Source organism: Epargyreus clarus, unplaced genomic scaffold (assembly GCF_041222505.1).
Source record: "Epargyreus clarus isolate Ecla_fem2 unplaced genomic scaffold, WU_Ecla_fem_2.2 ptg000021l, whole genome shotgun sequence".
Lineage (NCBI taxonomy): Eukaryota > Metazoa > Arthropoda > Insecta > Lepidoptera > Hesperiidae > Epargyreus > Epargyreus clarus.
Genome location: NW_027332228.1, coordinates 3886914 through 3907623, shown reverse-complemented (window position 1 = coordinate 3907623; position 20710 = coordinate 3886914). Strand labels below are relative to the sequence as shown.

The 20710-nt window shown below is 35.0% G+C and overlaps 2 protein-coding genes across 2 annotated transcripts; both read right to left on the bottom strand.

Annotated features, from left to right (window-relative positions):
- Positions 1–834: 834 nt before the first annotated feature.
- Positions 835–20710, bottom strand: LOC140751126 (uncharacterized). The gene is made up of 5 exons (XM_073084991.1): positions 20488–20710; positions 14402–14514; positions 8984–9144; positions 4145–4331; positions 835–2552 (listed from the first exon to the last, which is right to left on the bottom strand). The coding sequence occupies exons 1-5, from the start codon at positions 20521–20523 to the stop codon at positions 2399–2401; spliced, it is 651 nt and encodes a 216-aa protein (XP_072941092.1). The 5' UTR covers positions 20524–20710; the 3' UTR covers positions 835–2398.
- Positions 10964–12905, bottom strand: LOC140750780 (KRAB-A domain-containing protein 2-like). The gene has a single exon (XM_073084496.1). The coding sequence runs from the start codon at positions 12508–12510 to the stop codon at positions 11122–11124; it is 1389 nt and encodes a 462-aa protein (XP_072940597.1). The 5' UTR covers positions 12511–12905; the 3' UTR covers positions 10964–11121.

Below are 20710 nucleotides of genomic sequence, written 5' to 3'. Positions count from 1 at the left end.
TAGGTGCATGGCGGTGCGACTACCAAATTCAGGAAATACACGCAATTCCACGGACGCACGCCCTGTGGTATACACATTACACGTAGTGTGTCCGGCTAAAGTCGAGCCCAACAGTTCCGGCAGAACCTTATTTTTTCTGTTCGATGGGCAGAACGCACGGAGTATGTGTAAATTATTATTTTACAAGCTACAACAAAATATGATGCAGTAAATTCATATCCTATCAAGTACTTAATATGTAATAGTAAATGCTACAATACTTACATACAATGTTATCATGGGAAATAGTAGCTATTGTGGACTTAGACTTACTTGTTCTGGTATCCATGGTAATCTTCTATTGTTCTTCATTCAAATTCCTTTCTTCTTAAAAATCAATAATATACAAACCGTTATTAGGTATGTATAAGAGCGTATTGTTATTTTTTATAATAAATTGTTCCTTAGAGTAGGAAATGAAACTTTAGTATGCTAAAAGACTTTCCTATTTAAAATCCCGCTGATATGTATGGATTATTTGTAAGTGAATTGTTGTAGATAATAAAATTTTAAAGTGATTTGTGTTTTTTATTTATTTTTTACATACTATTGATCGATGGGAAATGAAATATAATTTAATTCAGCATAAAATATAACGATATTTTTAAAAGTGGAGCGCGATTGACCTAAAAGTTTTATAATTTATAAATACTATAATTTTATTATACGCAAATATACCTTATATCTAAGTTTAAAAATAACTTGTTATTTTATTAAAAGGTACGGTCAATTTAAATAGTCTCAACCTACATTGTAATTACAAAAATATTAGTATGGTAAAATAAAAATAGTAAATAAAAAAATAAAATAAATTAATTCTTTATTCTTTGTTACATTCGTTGTTCAAATTAATAAATTAATTAACGTAAATTTTCTATAATATAATTAAGCTGTAACACAACAGCGGAAAAAATAAATATCTATAATAAATTAACAATAATAATAGAATCAGTCTATATAAAAATTAAATGCACTTTAGTCACCGCAAAATGGCCGATAAATTACTAAATTGCCAATTATTTGTCATTTTTCGGCAATTTTACAGATTTACATAAAACCCCTAGTCAACAAATTGGAATATAGCTTATAATTGAGCATTTTTAAAACTTTCTAAAATTTTCAAAACCAATTTTTAAAACCAAAAACTTATCAAAAATATATATTTTTTAGTTTATATCCTAACTTCCTCCATTCAAAATCCTGGATAGAGTCTTAACCACGACAAGTAATGACATTTATCTCGAAATCTAGACTTATTGAGAAATATGCTAGAGTTGGCAATCATCTATTCCAAATTGACTCAACAAACTACCTACTTACAAAACGTATTAAGTACCTATTATAAAATACACTCTGGTTGATACTAACTACAAATGAAGAAGTGATTTAATTTTCAATAGTATGTATGTAGGACAGAAGTAATACTTCTTTTTAATAAAATTATTCATTCAAATTAAGAAAACCACCCACTAAATAAATAAAATGTGGGCATTGTTCCACTAAGCAGTTTATTTTTTAAAGCTAATTCTTTTTTTAGGCATTCAAATCTGACGTAATTTATTTAATCCGCCTAAGAAGTATAAATTCGAAAATAGCAAAAGAGTTTTTTCACAAATACAATATATATGTATTTATTTGTTCTTAGTATGAACAAGAGTGTCTTATGACTCACACCTCAATCCAAAATCAAAAACCAAAATCGCTCCTCTATTCATTTTTGTACACATAGATGACCGATTTTGATAATTAAAACTTATAAATGCTGTATAAGAAGATTATATGAAGTGTATACTGCTTTGTCAGTCACCAACAACCCAATAAATACTTAACTAGAATAAAATATTATCCCGCGTCAAAACCTCCACAAACGTTTGTAGAGGCTTGGACACTTTATCTAAAGCTATGCCACAAACGCTTGCAAATATTCACAAACCAAGTAAAACGCTCTATCCACACGCTTGCATTTGTAACAGTTTGCGAATCGTGTGGACGCGGCATTAAAAAGATTCAACAAAAATATTGTGCGTTCGGATTTAGATATGTCTAGTAATAAAATGTATCTTTGACTTGTGTATGCAGTATACATTTCATATACAAAAATAGTTCTGATAGGGTCATTTCCAATACGCAAACGATTGTAAAGTGAAATCAAAAAATAATCTGCACAGACTATCATTCACAGAGAACCTGAACTGAGAAGTACATTAAAATGTAGAAAACAGTACTTTTAAATTGAATCCAGAAATAATATAGAGAAAATATCATGTAAAGAAGAATGTAAAGAAGAATGTTCTGATGTTAAGTAAAGGTTTAAATAACTCAGACCCTATCAGACATACTAACACCATACTTAACCTTCCTACGTGGGTGGGTCTGGCCGGCACACACACCCAGACTCCACCAGCACGTAGTCCTGCCCGGTGAGCGTGACTGGTCCCAGGGGTAACACCAGGAAGAGATACGGTACGTAGGTTTGCGTACACGAACCACGGACCACTGAGCATTCGCTCGACCTGGGGATAACGGTAAATATTAGGACATTATCGGGCCCGTATAGCCATTTTTAGATATTATGTAAGAAAATTACGGTGTGTGTTACGTCTTAATAAATTTGCGACCAAAAGGACTACATGGGTTGCTAAAGCTCCTCATGCTAATTCAAATCTCATATATCAAAATTGATTCATATTGAACCCTTTTTGGACGTAAGCAATCTACCACCGTTTACGAAGGTACGAGTATTTCGCTATGGAGAAGACGCGAAAGGAACTCCATATGTGTACAAATTTTAATCATTTAAAATAAATACAATTAATTTACATAGTGGTATATGAATATGGGCTACGTACAAATTTTAATTTTAATTTAAACCAAAATATTAAATAATATTAATGGAGGCATTGTTTTTCCTCTGGCTGCTGTATGACATATTATTATGCAGATACCTGCATTTAAATATTAAATAAGCCATTTTCCTCTTCCAAACTACTCGACCTACGATAAAAAATATAAAATATGGTTATTGCCTTATAGGTTACAAGACTTATAAGAAATCTATAGTATTAACGTAACTAGATAAATTTCCCGATGTTCTTCATATGTTTTGAGAAAAAATAAATATTAATACTACTCGTTAGATTTAGACAAGGCTAGGCATTTGGGACTTTTTTACTTATCGCCATAAAACCGTCTATAGTCCAACACACCGTCAAGTAGCGAATCGGGCAGTGAAACCACAATGACATGATTGTATTCATAACGTATTCAAGATCGATCTAGTTTTAGATCTAATGATTTCAGTATCACACGACTTTCGCCAACTAGCAATCGATACAAAAAATGTACTACCGGTTGTAGGAGATACTGTAAACACTTATAGAGCGACAATATGAGTATGGGAACTTAGTGACGCGCGGGGATCTAAACTTAGCTAAGAATATTTCATACAAAGTAGATTCTACTTTATTTTTACTCATATACAAGAAGAATAAGACATTTATCACAATTTACGAGATAAGCATTTTGATAATAATAATCGACATAAAATATTCAATCATTTTGAAAATCAAATCAAAATCCTAAAAATATAAATTTTATTGTGTATGCAATAATAATGAATGACTCTTCATTATTCCTTGACTTGGCATTCCTTCCATTGGTAGATAGGCGACCTTTGGAAACATTCCAATTTACAAAATTATGGTACAATAGTTTGACAACAGCCGGCCATCATTATTTAGCCATGTTAAAGATCTGTGGGTGGCTGGAAATGTGCTAGTAATTGGCAAAAAATACGTGTGTGCGGTTTCACGATAAAGTTTTATATTTCTGTATAGTGAAGTATACTTATTTCATTATTGTCACCTATCTTCTCAAAATCGATATGATAAAATATAGGAAGATAAATATGATAGAATATAGCGTTGGTCCGAAGCACAAAGTAGGATTGTTTCATTATGTTATCTCTTGTCTACTACATTTTCATTCAGTCGTGTCAATATTCGCGGTAAAATAGCAGATAACTTTCAGAAGACTCTGAAATACTGGAGCTTCGACAACTCATTACAATAATCCTTCAATAAAATTCATTCAGAAGGATACTCACTCGCAAACTTCAAACACGACCTGCTGGAGTAAGTCGGGGAACTTCTGCACGATGGTGACTGGCTGTCCCGAGGTTAACGAGACGCCATACATCGGCGCGGTGGTGTTGTACCGCGTGCGACATAACCTGCTGCCACCACAGGTGTTCGTGTTTGGAGGAGTCATCCCTGGCAGGGTTGAGGCACGGCCTGGAATAGATAACGTAAACTAAAGTAACAAAAAAACATAATTTTAGTTCCGCCAGATCAGTGATTGTCTGATTTCCGTCAAAATCAGTCGTGTTGCTCGTGTGCTCTAAATAAGAGCAGAAAGTGCATACGAATCATAACATTGTCGTCGCGCCGCCGGCCGCGCCGCGTTCGTTGCGATGACCCAGTTAAAGTGCAAGGTGTTATAACCGATTGTTTTATAATATTAAGGTGCAGCTACACTTGTCGTAAGTATGGCAAAGCAATCCCCTTTGAAAATAAAAACAGATACTGAACATATGCTCTATGAAGCATACAAAAAAGAAAAAGCTGAGAGAGAAAATCTCGAAAGCATTATTACCAACTTTAAGAGCCAAATAGCTCAACTGCAGCTAGAGATCACAGAGTTGAAAGCCCAGAAGAATACAGAGGGGAATGAGAACATTCCCAATAAGCAGCCAACTCGTCCGGTGGCATACTCTACCGACGAGGAGGAACTTGCTAAAGAAACGGAGTGGATAAGGCAGAAAAGCCGAAAGAAACGGAAATTAACGACATCACCCACTTCCGTCGAACAAGATGCCTGCGAAAAAATGGCACCAGAAAAAATTAAAAAGATTCCTCAGCCACCACCCATTATAGTGGATGGTATAATAAACTATCAAAATTTTTATGATTTTCTTACTCAACATGTTATTGGGAATACCTTCAGTGTTAAAATGATGAGTAAGGATAAAGTCAAAATTAACACCGTTAACGAAGACAGCTACAGAACACTCACAAAAAGTCTGTCTGAGAAACAATTAATATGGCACTCCTATGAAAATAAACGTGAGAGGCCAATACGGGTTGTTGCAAAAAAATTACACCATACATGTGATCCGAGAAGAATCGTGGAAGATTTACAAGAAAAAGGGTTTAAAATTCTGGAAGCTATAAACAAGCTAAGATGGAAGAATAAAGAGCCACTTGACATGTTTATGCTTACGTCATAAACCAGCAGACGCTAAAGCTAAATGCATTCACTGTGGCGAAGCTCATCCCGCGAACTATAGAGGATGCATCGTGGCAAAAGAGATGCAAAAAATTAAAAACAAAAATCATAAGAAGCCAAGAAAAAGTGAAAACCTGCAGACAATTCCAGAACAGCGGTATTTAAAAACTATTGACAAAAATGTCACTTTTGATATAAAAAATCAGGAACCAAACAGAAAAGTCACAATGAAATCTTATGCTCAAGTAGCAGCATCCAACAAAAAGTTACAACAACAGTCAAATCCGATTACAAACAAAGAAACTGAAGATAAATTAACTCAAATTCTAAAGTTCATGACAACATTCAATGAACGGCTTAATAAAATAGAGAAAGATATTATCACACGTACTAATATATTATAATGGGTCGTATACTAAAAATTATGACATGGAACGCAAACGGGCTACAACAACATCAGTACGAACTTCAAGTAGTCCTAGATACAAAAAATATAGATATCTGCTTGATTTCAGAAACACACTTCACCTCACAGACACACATAAAATTTAAAGGGTATGCTCTATACCACGCGATCCATCCAGATAATTGCGCTAGAGGTGGAAGTGCTGTTATCGTTAAAGAAAGTTTGTGTCACTACGAACAATTTAAGCACCAAGAACATGATATTCAATCTGTGGCTATTGGTGTCGAAACTAAAGACTACCGTATAACTATTGCAGCAATCTATTGCCCACCTAGATATTCCATAAAGAAAGAACAATATGTAAGATTTTTAAATAATTTAACCGAAAAATTCATCTTAGGTGGTGATTTTAATGCCAAAAATACCTACTGGGGCTCGAGATTAACAACTCCCAAAGGCAAAGAACTATTCAATGCCTTAAAAGAGGCTCATTGTGAAGTTATATCAACAGGACAACCCACATATTGGCCCACTGATCCTAACAAAGTTCCTGATCTAATAGATTTTTTTATATACAAAAATATATCAGCAGGTATCATGAGCATTGAGGGCTCGTACGATATGAATTCGGATCATTCATCAATTATTCTGACACTAAATCAAAGCTTTGTGCATAAAAATAGTCAGATAGGCCTAGTAACTAAGCAAACTGATTGGGAAAGTTTCAAGATAGATCTTTCTCGTAATATAAATTTGGATGTTCCCCTTAAAACCCCGGAACAAATAGATAAAGAAGTCGATGGATTCGTCAAAATTATCCAAAATACAGCCTGGGAAAATACACCACAAACTAGGTTGAGAATTACTCGTCCTACATATCCAAGAGAAATTATATATCTTATAAGCGAAAAGCGGAGACAAAGGATCAGATGGCACCAAACTAGGTCTCCTGAAGATAAGAAACATCTGAACAACCTAACAAAAACACTTAGGAGAAAAATTAAACAATTCAATAACGATACCCTGAAAACCTATTTAAAAGGTCTAACAAATGATCGCAGCACAAACTACTCATTGTGGAAAGCAACCAAAGGATTAAAACGTCCAATCAAGCAGATTCCCCCGATTAAAGATAAGGATGGAAAATGGGTAATTGATGATACGCAAAAAGCTTCACAGTTTGCCTTTCACCTAGAAAAAATCATCCAACACAATGATGGAGACTATAGTGATCACAATAGACTTTGTATAGAGCAGACAGAGCAAGACATTAAACTTGTGACGCCAAAAGAAGTACTAACAGAGATACAGCGCAGCATTAATCCAAAAAAAGCTCCCGGATTTGACTTGATCACAGGGGAAGTTATGAAGAACCTTCCGAGGAAAGCTATAGTAAAATTAACTACCATAATTAATGCTTCATTTAGAATTCAATATGTTCCAGACTTATGGAAAGTTGCTGAAGTAATCATGATACCAAAACCGGGGAAACCGCCACATGACGTTGCATCATACAGACCTATCTCCCTATTACCTATAATGTCGAAGGTCTTTGAAAAGCTATTGTTAAAGCGACTCAAGCCCATATTAGAACATAAAAAAATAATACCAGACCATCAGTTTGGTTTTAGAGAAAAACACTCCACAATTGATCAGATTCATAGAATTACCAATACAATAGAGAAATCATTAGAAGAGAAGAAAGTCTGCTCCGCAGTATTCTTAGATGTAGCGCAAGCCTTCGATAAAGTCTGGCATGAAGGTTTGATATTAAAGTTAAGAGAAATGCTACCAAAACAATTCTCAGAAATTTTAATATCCTATATTTCAAATAGAGCTTTCCGAGTGAGACAAGGAGAAGCATACTCCGATCTCAAGCAAATAAAAGCTGGAGTACCACAAGGCAGTGTATTGGGGCCGGTCCTGTACCTCTTATACACCTGTGACATTCCAGAAACAGAAAACAACATCTTTGCAACTTTTGCGGATGATACTGCAATCTTAGCTGTTGGGAATGATCACGCTGAAGCAGCGGAGAAATGCCAATTAGCTATCAACAGAGTAGTTGACTGGACGAAAAAGTGGCGAATGAAGCTCAATGAAAGCAAATCAGTGCACGTCGACTTTACAAATATGCATAATAACTATCAACCTATATATATAAATACTACACCCATACCATACGCAAATACAGCCAAATATCTTGGCATGACTCTTGATGCGAAGCTGCGCTGGAAAGCTCACGTCAAGAAAAAACGAGATGAGCTAGAGCTGAAATATAGAGCTATGCATTGGCTGCTTGGGAAACATTCCTCGCTGTCTACATACAATAAGTTATTATTATACAAACAAGTCCTAATGCCAGTATGGACATATGGTATTCAACTCTGGGGCTGTACCAAAAAAAGTAATGCAGAAATTATTCAAAGATTTCAAAATAAAGTACTTAGGGGTATTGCAAATGCACCTTGGTATGTAAGAAATGAAGATCTACATCGGGACCTTAAAGTAGACCTTGTCAAAAAAGTAATTAGTACGTATGCCGAAGGTCATCAAAAAAGACTTCATCATCACGTTAATATCGAGGCTATCCAGCTCCTCGATACAACGGACCTAGTGAGAAGACTTAAACGGACTAAACCCTTTGAGCTTGTGACATGACACAGTGTAGTGTTAGTGAAATAGTGATAAGTGAACATTATACAACACAAGAACAATGTGTCTACTCCCTTATGTGTTAAAACAAAGAAGTGCAGTGTCAGAGGACGCCACCTTCATTATATGATTATTTAGCAGTTTAAGTTAGCGTAGAATTACTCATTAGTCATAAATTTGGCTAGATCGTAATTAATATAAAGTACCTATTAGTCACTTGGTACTTTATACAAACAAAAAAAAAAAAAAAAAAAGTTCCGCCAGATATTAAGTCAATCCGTCATGAACACCTGTAATTAACCTAAAGTAAGATAAGACTGCTTGTGGCCAGCAACGTGTTGGTACTGCCGAGAGTTAAGTTTTAAAATGTCAGGTAAGGACAGAAACAGAGTGCATTACACTTATGGGTCTAGTTCATAAATGTGATCCTACATCCAAGGATGAAGTTACCACCATACCATATTTGTTCTTTACTACATATTTCAAATCAGAACACACTTGCTGAGACGCGAAACTTAATGGTAAAGATACTCTACATTCTTCAAACTACCCAAGTGACCGTAATATCCCTCTTAGAATTTATCTAAAATATCTTACCGCTCCTATTCCCGCTTTGCGGTCGTATCTCCCCCTCTGAGTAGCCATCATGCGCGTTCAAAAGGGCCAGCCTCATAAGAGTAGGGTCCACGGTCCGGACCCCACGGCCCTGCCGCGTCTGGCCCCATGGTCCGGACTTGAGAACTCGGTTTACTAAATGTCTGGAATACAAAAAATATATATTAAGCATTGACCAATAATTTCGTTTACGAGCACATTATGCACATCGATACATAAAAACGACAGGCGTAGTAAAAAATACCTTTAAAAAAGGATTTAGATAAGTATCTCAACTTTTTCTATAAAAGCAGGTTAATCAAGAATGGATTATTTTTTAGAAGAGTCAGCGATTATCCTGTGATGTTCAAGTTAAATGTACAAAATTATAAAAGATCGAATATTACGGTATCTTTCACTTAACATTTCGAAATTTATATTTAATTAAGGCGTTTTTCTACTCGTTTTAACTGTCGTTTTGTCACGTCAATGTTCATTTTTAATATTAAACTATAGTAGGTATACTATACCAGCTATAGTAGAAAAGAAAATTTTAGATAAACGAGCCGTGATTTGCGTTACCAAAAGTAGGATTGGCGGGTAATGTTTTAGACTTCTATTTTATGAGAAAAATGATCCTGTCGTAGGAAAACGACCATCCAAATGCAATTGCACTTTAGACAAACGTAAACATTAACGTTATACGATTAGTGACGTTACAACGTGGGAAGCAAAGAAAATGGGGGAAGAGTCCGAGTGTGGTTCCCGTCTACGATTTGATTCGTAAATTCGCGTACCTTTACATGCATAGCCCTTCTGTAGTAATAAATATCATTGTTGTAGTAATCAAAATGTAAATTTGTGGTTGCTATTTGGGGGTTTTCTATAATTAGTTCCCATTTGTTATATGAAAATGTGTATAATATAGCTACAATGACAATTTAACTTAAGTAAAACTACTTCTATAAAATGAATACACACCTCTTTTGTCATATTTTCTTTTTTACGTATCATATTATTTTATTATAAATATTACATGCACTCATATAAATCCCTACTAATATTTTTGAGAGACATCTATCGTTTATTACTGAGAACCATTTCCCCTGTCATTGCGGAAATGTTTTTTGCACGCTTATAATTGCCGCTAGATGGCGTCAAAGTAAATTGCCTCCCGTTCCGCCGCACGACGCCAGCAGACGACGTAATGACGATAATTTTGAAATTACATCGTGAGTCTCGAGAAAATTACCCGAGGCAATGCAGGGTTCACGGTTTGATGGGAAATTTCCCACGCCGAGGTGAGGATGAGACCTTAAATTAAAGTAACGGGACTTAAACAATACACTCATTTCGAGTAAATATTGTTTTTACATTTGTTTTTTGGTTTATTTTAGACAAAGATGTAGAAAACAATGATTCGACAAAAGTACGTGCTTATAGTTATTTATTGTAAAAGAAAGCCCATTCAATACGTACGGATACACAAATAACATTAAATCAATAAATACCTTAGTTTACGTTGAAAATACACTGAGTTCTCAAGCAGGAACAATTGATTAAAACCATACACATTGATATTAACTATAGTATAAGACAGGTAAACTACATAAACTATTTCTCTCAAGAAGTTACAATACAATGAACCACGTGGTAACTTTCATGACCGCGGATTAGCTGTTGATACTTCTGATTCAAATAACTTAGTAGACTTAAATAATTTAAGCAGAAGAATTATTATTCTCCTTGAATGATTCTTACAACATTATGACTAGTATAGTATTACAACTATCGTATCTAAGCTTAATCATCTATCTACCTTTAATCGACATTCAGGATAGGACATTTTTTTATTCTACAAAGGAGTCGGTTACACGTCATAAGTATAATTGATTATTGAATATTGATTATTTATTATAAAATGTTATTTATGTTACCTAGATCGTACACAAAACAATCCCACACAAAGATTTCGCACATTCTTAAACTTAGAAAAAAATGGTATGTAGGTATATATGTTGGATACATTCCTTCTTATATATTTCTGGGAAATCTTCCCACGAATTAAAGAGCCCTGGAGTAAACTTTACCAAGTAGTTCACATGCAGATTGGTGAATCAATAGGTAATATATTATTAAAACTAGTCATCGCTCATGGTTATAGTAGAGTATGTATCAAAAACGTTGAAGAACATGTCATTACTCTCTTGTGATGAGTCTACTACTTCAAAGTTTTCCATAAAACTGTCATCATCATCATCATTGTCATCATCTACATAATCCTCGTCACTTTTATCCGATTCGGGTTGTTGCGGGATCATTATTTGCTGGTCATTATCCAGACTACCAAAAGGGTGAGGTGGAAACAAAGCCTCCTCCAATTGTGGTGGTTCTTGCACGCTCTGCTTTTGTGCTATTTTCTTTCGTTTCAAAAATGTCATCAATTCCTCTTCGATTGTTATACCTTTGTAATCATCCTTTGACATTATCGTTGTTAAACCTTTTCTTGGATTGGTTCCAAACAGGGCTTCGCTGGGCGTTCTACATAAGGATTTCTGAAAAGTTGTATTTAAGACATACTGCACGTATTTTACTCCTTGTTGCCATTTCATCTTCGGATTCCGTGAATACCATTCATTTAATCGCAGCAAAATATCTTCATTCGTCGCTCCTGTGAATTCTAAATTTGTATCAACGTCTCCAGCTATTATTTTCATATCTGGAAAAGCTGTCTCAATATGTTTACAAATTTTTACCGTGACTGTTATCCCATTTTTGGACTGTAAGATGTTTGGGGCACCAAACACGAGAAATATTTCTAACAATGCATCAACAGTTGAATTAGCACTTACTTTCCTTAATGGTTTTAAGTGTATGAATTTTGTAGCAAGATCTCTGTAGACCATCATATGTTTGTATTCTGTATTCGCTGAAGTTGTTACATCCAGAAGATCAATTTGCCCGCGAGAATAAATAAGTGTCAAATGTTGGTCATCACTAATTAATCCAACCTGCGATACGCGAGGTTCATCTTCATTATTGAAGTCAGGTGATTCAGTATCTTTGACCGGGACATTATTATTTGAATTTAATTGTTTTCGCCTAATCTCCCTTACCTTACATACCTTGCAAAGCGATATGTACGTTATAATAATTTGTGTAGTAATATTAATGTATTTGGATCTAATAGCGTTCATCATCCTCGTTCTACCGCCGTGACCCAGCTTACGATGGTATTTTTGTACAATATCGTACATTTCATCCAGATACACATACATCTGCCCAGGTTTTCCAGAACGACACAATCTATCTCCTCCAGCCGTTCGAATTAAATCAAATCTTTTAAGACGACGATAATCCTCTGATGTCTTTTTGTTCAGATATTTCGCTCTTTTAACCTCTTGTATTATTAAAGCATATTTTGCTTTTGATAACAAAAAGTTATTTTTTTGTTTCTCCTCTACCAATTTGTTAATTTCGCGGTAAAATTCATCCCTGTCTACATCGACGTCGTCCTCGTTTTTGGACATTTTGAGACGAACACTAATTGAACGGATGTTCAAATAACACACTTTATATTAAGTTTACACGCGTAATTCACGAATATGACATATTTGTAACAGTTAACGGTAGATTTACAGTAATTTCTATAACGCAAGCTCAATGAAAACATGCAACATGCTGAATTTGATGACAAACAACGCAAATACACCCATGTTAGCTGAAATTCACCGGAGAAGCACGAGAATAGCCGATCGTGTCCGATCTTCATGCCGGAGATACACGAGCAATCACCGGGACTCGTTTCGTCGCGTTTCTAATAGATATCTGTCAATGGTTATTAAGTACCTATATACTTAATATTCGTACTTTATTGATCGAACCAGTCGTCAGCTGCTGTAAGGTCAATGAACGATAGCGGCGTAACATAATGCGAGACCATTTCATAATAATGAATGCAACTAAATGCAATAACCTTTTCGCCATAAATATTTAAATATGTAAATATTGTTAGAACCAAAATTGGTGTCCGAGATTTTATACATGTAGATTTTAGAGGAGGATATGTTTCACGTCTACCTTAAGCGCTACATGTACCTACCATTGATATAGGTATCCTATGGTAGGTACATGTAGCCTATAATGTCAATAGTTTTTTAGTGAAATGGTTACATCCTGCGTCAATGGATGGCCGGACGTACAGGACGAAATTATAAAGACGTTACCTTAATTTAAATTTAAACAGTTTTTATTTAATTTAATCGTAGTAAATAAGCTATCGTAGTAAATAAAAATTGAAGCTCGTAAATCATAAAAAATTCCACCTCTCCACTTCCACTCATGTCCATGTAGACAATGCTTAATAATCCGGTCCAATACGACTTATTGACACGTAGGAATAGTATGAAATGCATCAAAGCTGGCCGCCTATTTGCTACTATCGCTTCATCGATAGTTGCGTAGAATACCATTTTAACTCTTAAGGTACCGCGCAGTCTCTTCATTTTTCGAATTTGAGCAATGGATGAACGATATATATTTATTTTTTTCAAAATATATTCTAAGTAGCAGTTTACGGTTAGTTTAGTAGTAGGTATATGCTGCTATACTTGATAATCGCGTTAGCCCCTACTAAATCACTCAAGCTACTATTTTCTCAAGTGATAGTAGCCAATAGACAGTAAGCCTAAGTCAGAAATATGACATGTAATGGCGTCACCTCAGGCTAAGGTCAAAGTGTTCTACCATTGCTCTAAGTTCATCTTGAAGGTGATAGAACCCTTTGTGATTTTTACCGGCGGCACCAGCGCCACACCTATTTCTGCCTCATAATAGCAGTGTTAAACGCTACTGTGTTCTGGTTTGCAGGTGTGGTAAGGGAGAATACTTTTCCGAGGCATTCTAGGTTAGTCCTCAGGAGTAGCGGCGCATCAGTGGCCGACCTCAAGTAGGAATATCTAATCCTAACTGGAGTTGATTATAGATGTCCATGGGCGGCAGTAGCCACATATCGTTGGGTGGATTGCATGCTCGTTGGCTACTCCTATATTATATATAAATATTATATATAATAAAAAAACGCAGTGATAGCCTAGTGGTTAAGAAATGCGGCCTCTCGATCGAGGGGTCCGAGGTTCAATACCAGGCACGCACCTCTGATTTTCAAATTTATGTGCGTATTAGAAATTAATGATCACTTGCTTAAACGGTGAAGGAAAACATCGTGAGGAAACCTGCATACCTGAGAGATTTATAAAAAAAAATCTCAAAGGTATGTGAAGTCTACCAATACGCACATGGCCAGCGCGGTAGACTATGGCCTAATCCTTCTCATTCTGAGAGGAGACCCGTGCCCAGCAGTGGGACAGTAATGGGTTGATGATGATGATGATGATGATTATATATAAATAAATATCTTACCTAGGATAAGGAGAGCCGTCAGGTCCTGGGCAGTCACTCCCTTGCATGGCATCTCCCCAGGCGTATTTCAATCGCGGCCCGCATTCTGATACAACGCAGCCCGCGAGGAAAGCCTGGAAATTTAATAAACCAGATTTAAATTTTCGTATCATTCCAGAAATTGAGGGCGAGGAATTAATTATTAGGGAGATAACACATGAGCCATAATTAGCAATACACGGGCGCCGAGACACGCATAGCGAGCATCGGCAGAGGTCGCCAGTATGGGCTGTGGCTCGTATAACGTATGAGATATTACGAGTAATATGATATGCAAATCATAAAATATTAATACCTGATTCTAATATTAAAACGTTATTTTAATAGTGAACACACATATTATTCTAAAGTAATTTTGCTATATGATCATGTAGGGAAACTGACATTTGTAATCAGTTTATCACTGTCAATTTTACGCTATTATACGAGTAAATCGATTACAACTAAGAAATAAAAAAAATAGGAAGACAAGAAAGATTCAATTCAAGCAGTGGTTATTAGTTTTAAAATAACGATAAAGTCATAATGTCTGCAACTAAATATATTATTATAATTATGTATTTACAAACCGTTTATAGTTTGGTTTATAGTTAATATTAGAATTATGTAACTCATTTCACTAACAAAATATAAACGAAAAAAATACTAAAGATATGCCTGAGGCCTAAATTGCTCTACAAAAACGTTTTACAGACCGGAGTCTACAAAATAACCTGATATACCATATTAAGACCAACAGGAAAAGATACTTGCGCCGTTATAAATATAAACAAGTTCAACCGTTCAGATAGATAGATTTTACAAAACTGAGAAACTATGATCGTGTTTTCTTGAAAAATAATTTAAAACATTCGACTATATAGGCAGATAGCATCATAGTAATAATTCATTCTCTTTGGCCGAATCTCATTTTATGCAGTAGTAAGAACTGTTTTACTACCGTAGTGAGACGTATGATTAACATGAGGCTTATATCATTTCAAAGAGTTCGGACCTGTAGGTCCGAAACCTGGCTTAGAAATAACTACAAGTAGGCCATGACTTTTCCCAACATTTGGCTTCAGATAAAATAAACAAAGGCTTTAAGAGCAGTAAACTCACAAATTATGATGGAAGTCTTGTTCATAATCAAAATAATTTGTCGGTTGCCGCACGTTCACCGCGCGTGAGCCGTCGGGAACGGAATGTGTGCCGTGGCCCGATAACACACTTCTTGGTAGCCGTCCTTTCTCAAATAAAGCCCAGCCCGAGTTGAACCTTACGATCCTCTGTGGCAATCAATGTCTATTTATCACCGGTAAAAAGCTGCGTCAATTAATAGTTTTGATTTTTTCAATATATATTATCTTCTTACGTAACAGGATAGTGATATTAGTAGATATTGAAATACATATACGTAGCTTTTCTGTCACGAAAAATGTATTTAGATCCCGGCAAAAAAGGCCTCTTAAAATCCGAATTATCCTATTTTTCAAACTGTATTTAACAAAATTTTATTGAAATCGATTGAGCCATTTTTATCAATTAAAATCATAATCACCTTAGATAGTATCAATTTAAATAGAGTTAGTAATAATTAGTTTTGAATAGTTGCACAGAGTCTTATTTTATCATTGTCTACATAAGTAGCTGCCCACCTCCAAAAAAACAAAATAAGGCGAGTCACTGAAAATGTGATATGAAGCCTAACTTTCTACGCTAAAAGTCGATGACCTTTATCATTTCATTCGCAAGTTATATGCGTGCGTAACTTAATTAATTTATAACGGTGAGGAAAAACGTCACCAAATAAGCGTCAGAGTTCTTTATAAAATTATCACAGGTATGTAAAATTTATAACATAACCGGTATATGGCTAGACCGGTAGACTTGTATACTTAACCCTTCGCAGTTTGACGACCCATGCCGACTCTTAACTCTTCCTATTCCTGCAACTTGCGTGACTGAGCGGTCCATACCGGCCGTACTTGCCAAGGGTTCTATATTTGTTCCCCAGTCAGTCAAACACCTAAAGCTCAAAATTTAGATTTATGTTCTGGGTCTAGATGTTTTGTCCTCTTATTTTATATACCCATGGTATCCTTGACAGTGTACACACAATGCACCATCATGAATGGGATAATTATGAGAGACTTACAAGGAATCCTATTAAGAGGCTATGAGTGTAGAAAGCGTCTTCTAAGTATAGACCTGTGCGAAATAATTATTCAGTATCAAGGTATTCATGATCAATGGCGAACATTAAGCGCTTTGCATCAAATAAATTGCAAATAAACATGCACGATGCAGTCCATCTGATATTAAATGAGCATTAACAGTCATAAACCGCTTCTACCGTATGATTTACATCTAAGAATCTTATTGGAACTTGATGTAATGAACGTACACTTTTTATAATATAGAAGTAGAAAATGTGGATGTAGTACACCTGATGGCATCTATAATCAAACCTAGATAAGACCGGAGTAATATCAACCTTCAGTCACATATGGGCAGTCCATATTGTCATCAACAACATCTTTATTTTATGCTGGGCAAAGGTCTCCTCTCAGGATGAGAATGATTAGGCCATAGTCCACCGTGCTGACCAACTGCGAATTAGTAGACTTTATACCTTTTCAGAAAGCTTTTTGTTTTTTTTTAAGATCTCTCAGATATACAGGTTTTGTCGCGATGTCTTCCTTTACCGTTAAAGTGATAATTAATTTATATTACGCATACAACTGTTCAGAGGCCGCGTTTCTACCACTAGGCTATTACTGCTCATGACTAAATTGGAATACCTCGTTGCCATACCCTACAAATTAGTACACGGCAGTAGTGAAAATTGTTGTTAAAGGCATAGAGTTAAAGCGTAGAAATAAGTGTAATGTTGGTCAGTTCCTTCGGAATCACGGACTTCTATCAACCTTTTCTAAAAGGATTTTTTATGGATTATTTTAATTCCATTTAATTTTAACGTTACTAAATAAGCGTTCTACTTATAGAGGAAAATGTACTACAACGTTACATTATCTGTGGTAGGCACGTACATATCCGTGAGCACTTACTATCTCTATGCGGTAAAGATGTGGCTTGTTGTGGTTGTAAATGTAATGGCGGTAAAACGGCCGAAGCAAATCGTCGGAAAAAATCAATGAAACGCAATGATCATTCTTATCGTACAGCCATGATCGAAGCAGATATTTTTTATTCAATTTCATTGATAAAACATCGGTGCTTAAATAAGAAGATCGTGGCTATTAGATAGGCAGCTACGAATAAGGAATGAAAACAAATGATATCTATTTACGACATATTTACGATAACTTTAGAAGTAAGTTAATAAAAAGTTTTACGATGAATAGTTCTGTAGAACTTTCACCTTAATTGCCGCGTAGGTACGCTATAAAAATAACATTAACCAATACATTTGATATGAAGCTATAATTAACCTGCCTAATTTTAATAAGGAAATGTAAACTAAAATACCAACATGTTTAATTACAGATAATAAATATTAAAAATAAATTATACCGATATTATATCGATAATTTCCGTTATCGTATGGACAATGTCCGTACCGGAAATGGTAAGAGTACTGGCGTAGTGATGTGCAGCGAATCGTAAAGACCCTCAAGAAGAAAGTGCCAGTGTCAGATTTCTAGGCCAAGTGTATATAACATGTCATTGAACTGTTGTTAGAAACTTATACGGGTGTCAAGTGTATATTACATATTTTATACTTGTTGTAGATACAATGACATCGTAATTATCTTCTGTTTTTTTAGAAATCGCTCTTTAAATTTTACAATTTTGCAGATATTCAAGAACATTTAATGAGATGTCTGTTTGTATACCTACGTTAATTGTATTGTATTCAATTTAAATTCAATTGATATTTAAATTCAATTAAATTTTTGACTCTTTCTCAATACCTGTATAATTTTGTTTATGTTATTTTGAACAAGCGGCTTGTTTGATTGACTAAAAAGATAACTTTAATTTAAGAGTAACTTGTATACCTAAAAAAAGGTTTTTTATGATAAATGTTCATTGATGCCACTAATTAGTTATTGATCTATCAGTTATATAAGCACAACTTTCTCGTAGTAATACTCATGATTGATGCAACATACTCACTTGGGATAGCGTTGCCATTATGCCGCCTGGTCTCCACGGGACAGATTAATAGTATTATTGCAAAAGTGAAAATTGCATAAAGAAAAAGCAGCGAAAGTGCCCGGCGGTCTCTTAGGTCCATTGTATGGACATCACGTCGCGGGTTACATTTCAATCCTCGAATTCCGAGTAACGTTGACCGCGTTCAACAACCGAGATAGCGTTCGCGGTCGCGGTCAAATAGTACTAATGTGGCTTGTATTTTGTGTAGCAAAGGATTGAGAATTACGCGGACCGAGCCAATAATACTTGTTAATGCTAATGTAGCATCGACTTCTTATGCAGGAATCAACAGTGAAAGCCAGAATTACTCAATATGACAAGATTCACTGTCGATACAGGGCTTCTTAATCGACAATATGCTGTTTGCATTGTACTTTGCTTTCTAAGTAAACGACTGCTAGATTAGCCATCTCACGTATTGTTGAATCTCACCGGTGCAAACAGTAGCCAAGTTGCTTTTAGGTTAACCATTTTCTTTGCAAATATTTACAGAATAGGAAGATAAATAAAGCGAATGCCTTACTTACGTTTACAAGTTTACATTCAGCTGTCATGCTCTAATACTCAGGTTTTTTTAGTATTTTTGTTGTATAGGATAAGATAACGGGCGTACAGACTAGTGCAGACATACTATGATCACTGCAATATTTTGATAGGCATGAAAAACATCCTAGTGTAAGAAGGAAGAGGTCGAAAGTTGGTTATAAGTTGTCATTATAACCAGTGCCTGAAGAGTAAAATGGTCGTAAATAGAAATTACTTTGAATTGATGTGAACATGTTAGATAATATATTAGAGTCAACTATAATTATATCGGTACCCTCCTCTTTAATGTTTTGTGCACTTCTCGTTAACGTGAACACAACATTACAGCATTAAATAGAGTCATAATCGATAAACATCATGTAAATGGAACATGAATACATACATACACAAGAACACGATCTCGGTCAGCCACCTTCAACTAATGACACGTTAATGCGCTTAGACACCGATCGTGCGGGTAACAGTAAACTGCTGATGATAACTTCACCCACAGTTTCATACCTTTTTTACCTATCAGGAACGGTTCGCTCCGAATGCATAGGCAATGAGTCAGTCGACCGTACAAGTTAGCCACCAGCGACTAAGATGCTCGTTCAAAATTTACTTAAAAGTATTTCCGTGTAGTAACTGTAAAGTAATTTTACGCCTTTCGGAGGTCTTTGTCCTGCTAATATAACATACGAGATATCTTCTAATTTCTACTCTAAGATATGTTTGTCGCTCTAATTTGTTTGCATCACGTCATAAAATAAGCAGTTTAGACAAAATTACTATCTCCCCTAAATATCCAGATAGGTGTAAATGTAGAGAATTAAAATCTGTATTCAAACAAGTTCACTATATGAATAACTAAACTGGGTCTTTATTTAAGTGTACTTAAAAAAAACAAATGCCAGAAAAGGATATTACTAATACTATTCGTTAATACGGGTAAGTGACTAACTATCTGCTAAAAATATCAAACATACGCAAAATAAAAAACGTGACCTATTTACAGATCCAAAAACCGGTTAAGAAAATTATTAGTGAATTTCTACTCAAAAGTCAAAACTCAAAACCCTCTAACTAGTGATGTAGAGTCGATATTTTTTAACATTTTTAATTAATCGTAAAATTCGATACTTGAATTGTGATGTAAAACTAATATTTAGTTTTCTTTTTATTCCATTACTTTGAATTTTACAAAAATTATAACTATTATGATTAATGTTAAGTGCACATACCTTTAAATACAAAATTATATTACACATCTATAAATTGTAACAAATGAAGTTTTATGATAAAATTACAACTTTGAAAACTTTTAAAGTAAAAGTTTAATATTTATCAGAACTTACCACATAAATATACAAAGATATACTTCTTAAACACATTTTATAAAATTAACAGTTATAATTACACAGCAAATATTACTAATTAATTGACGCGACACACTTTTATTTGCGAAATTTTGTCCGAATGTGAAGATGACACATTCGCGTTAGTGGAAGGGCGTGCGATCGGCGCACTGCCCGCGCAGACAACAAGTGGTTTTCATTATAACGGGAGTTCGGCCGGGAG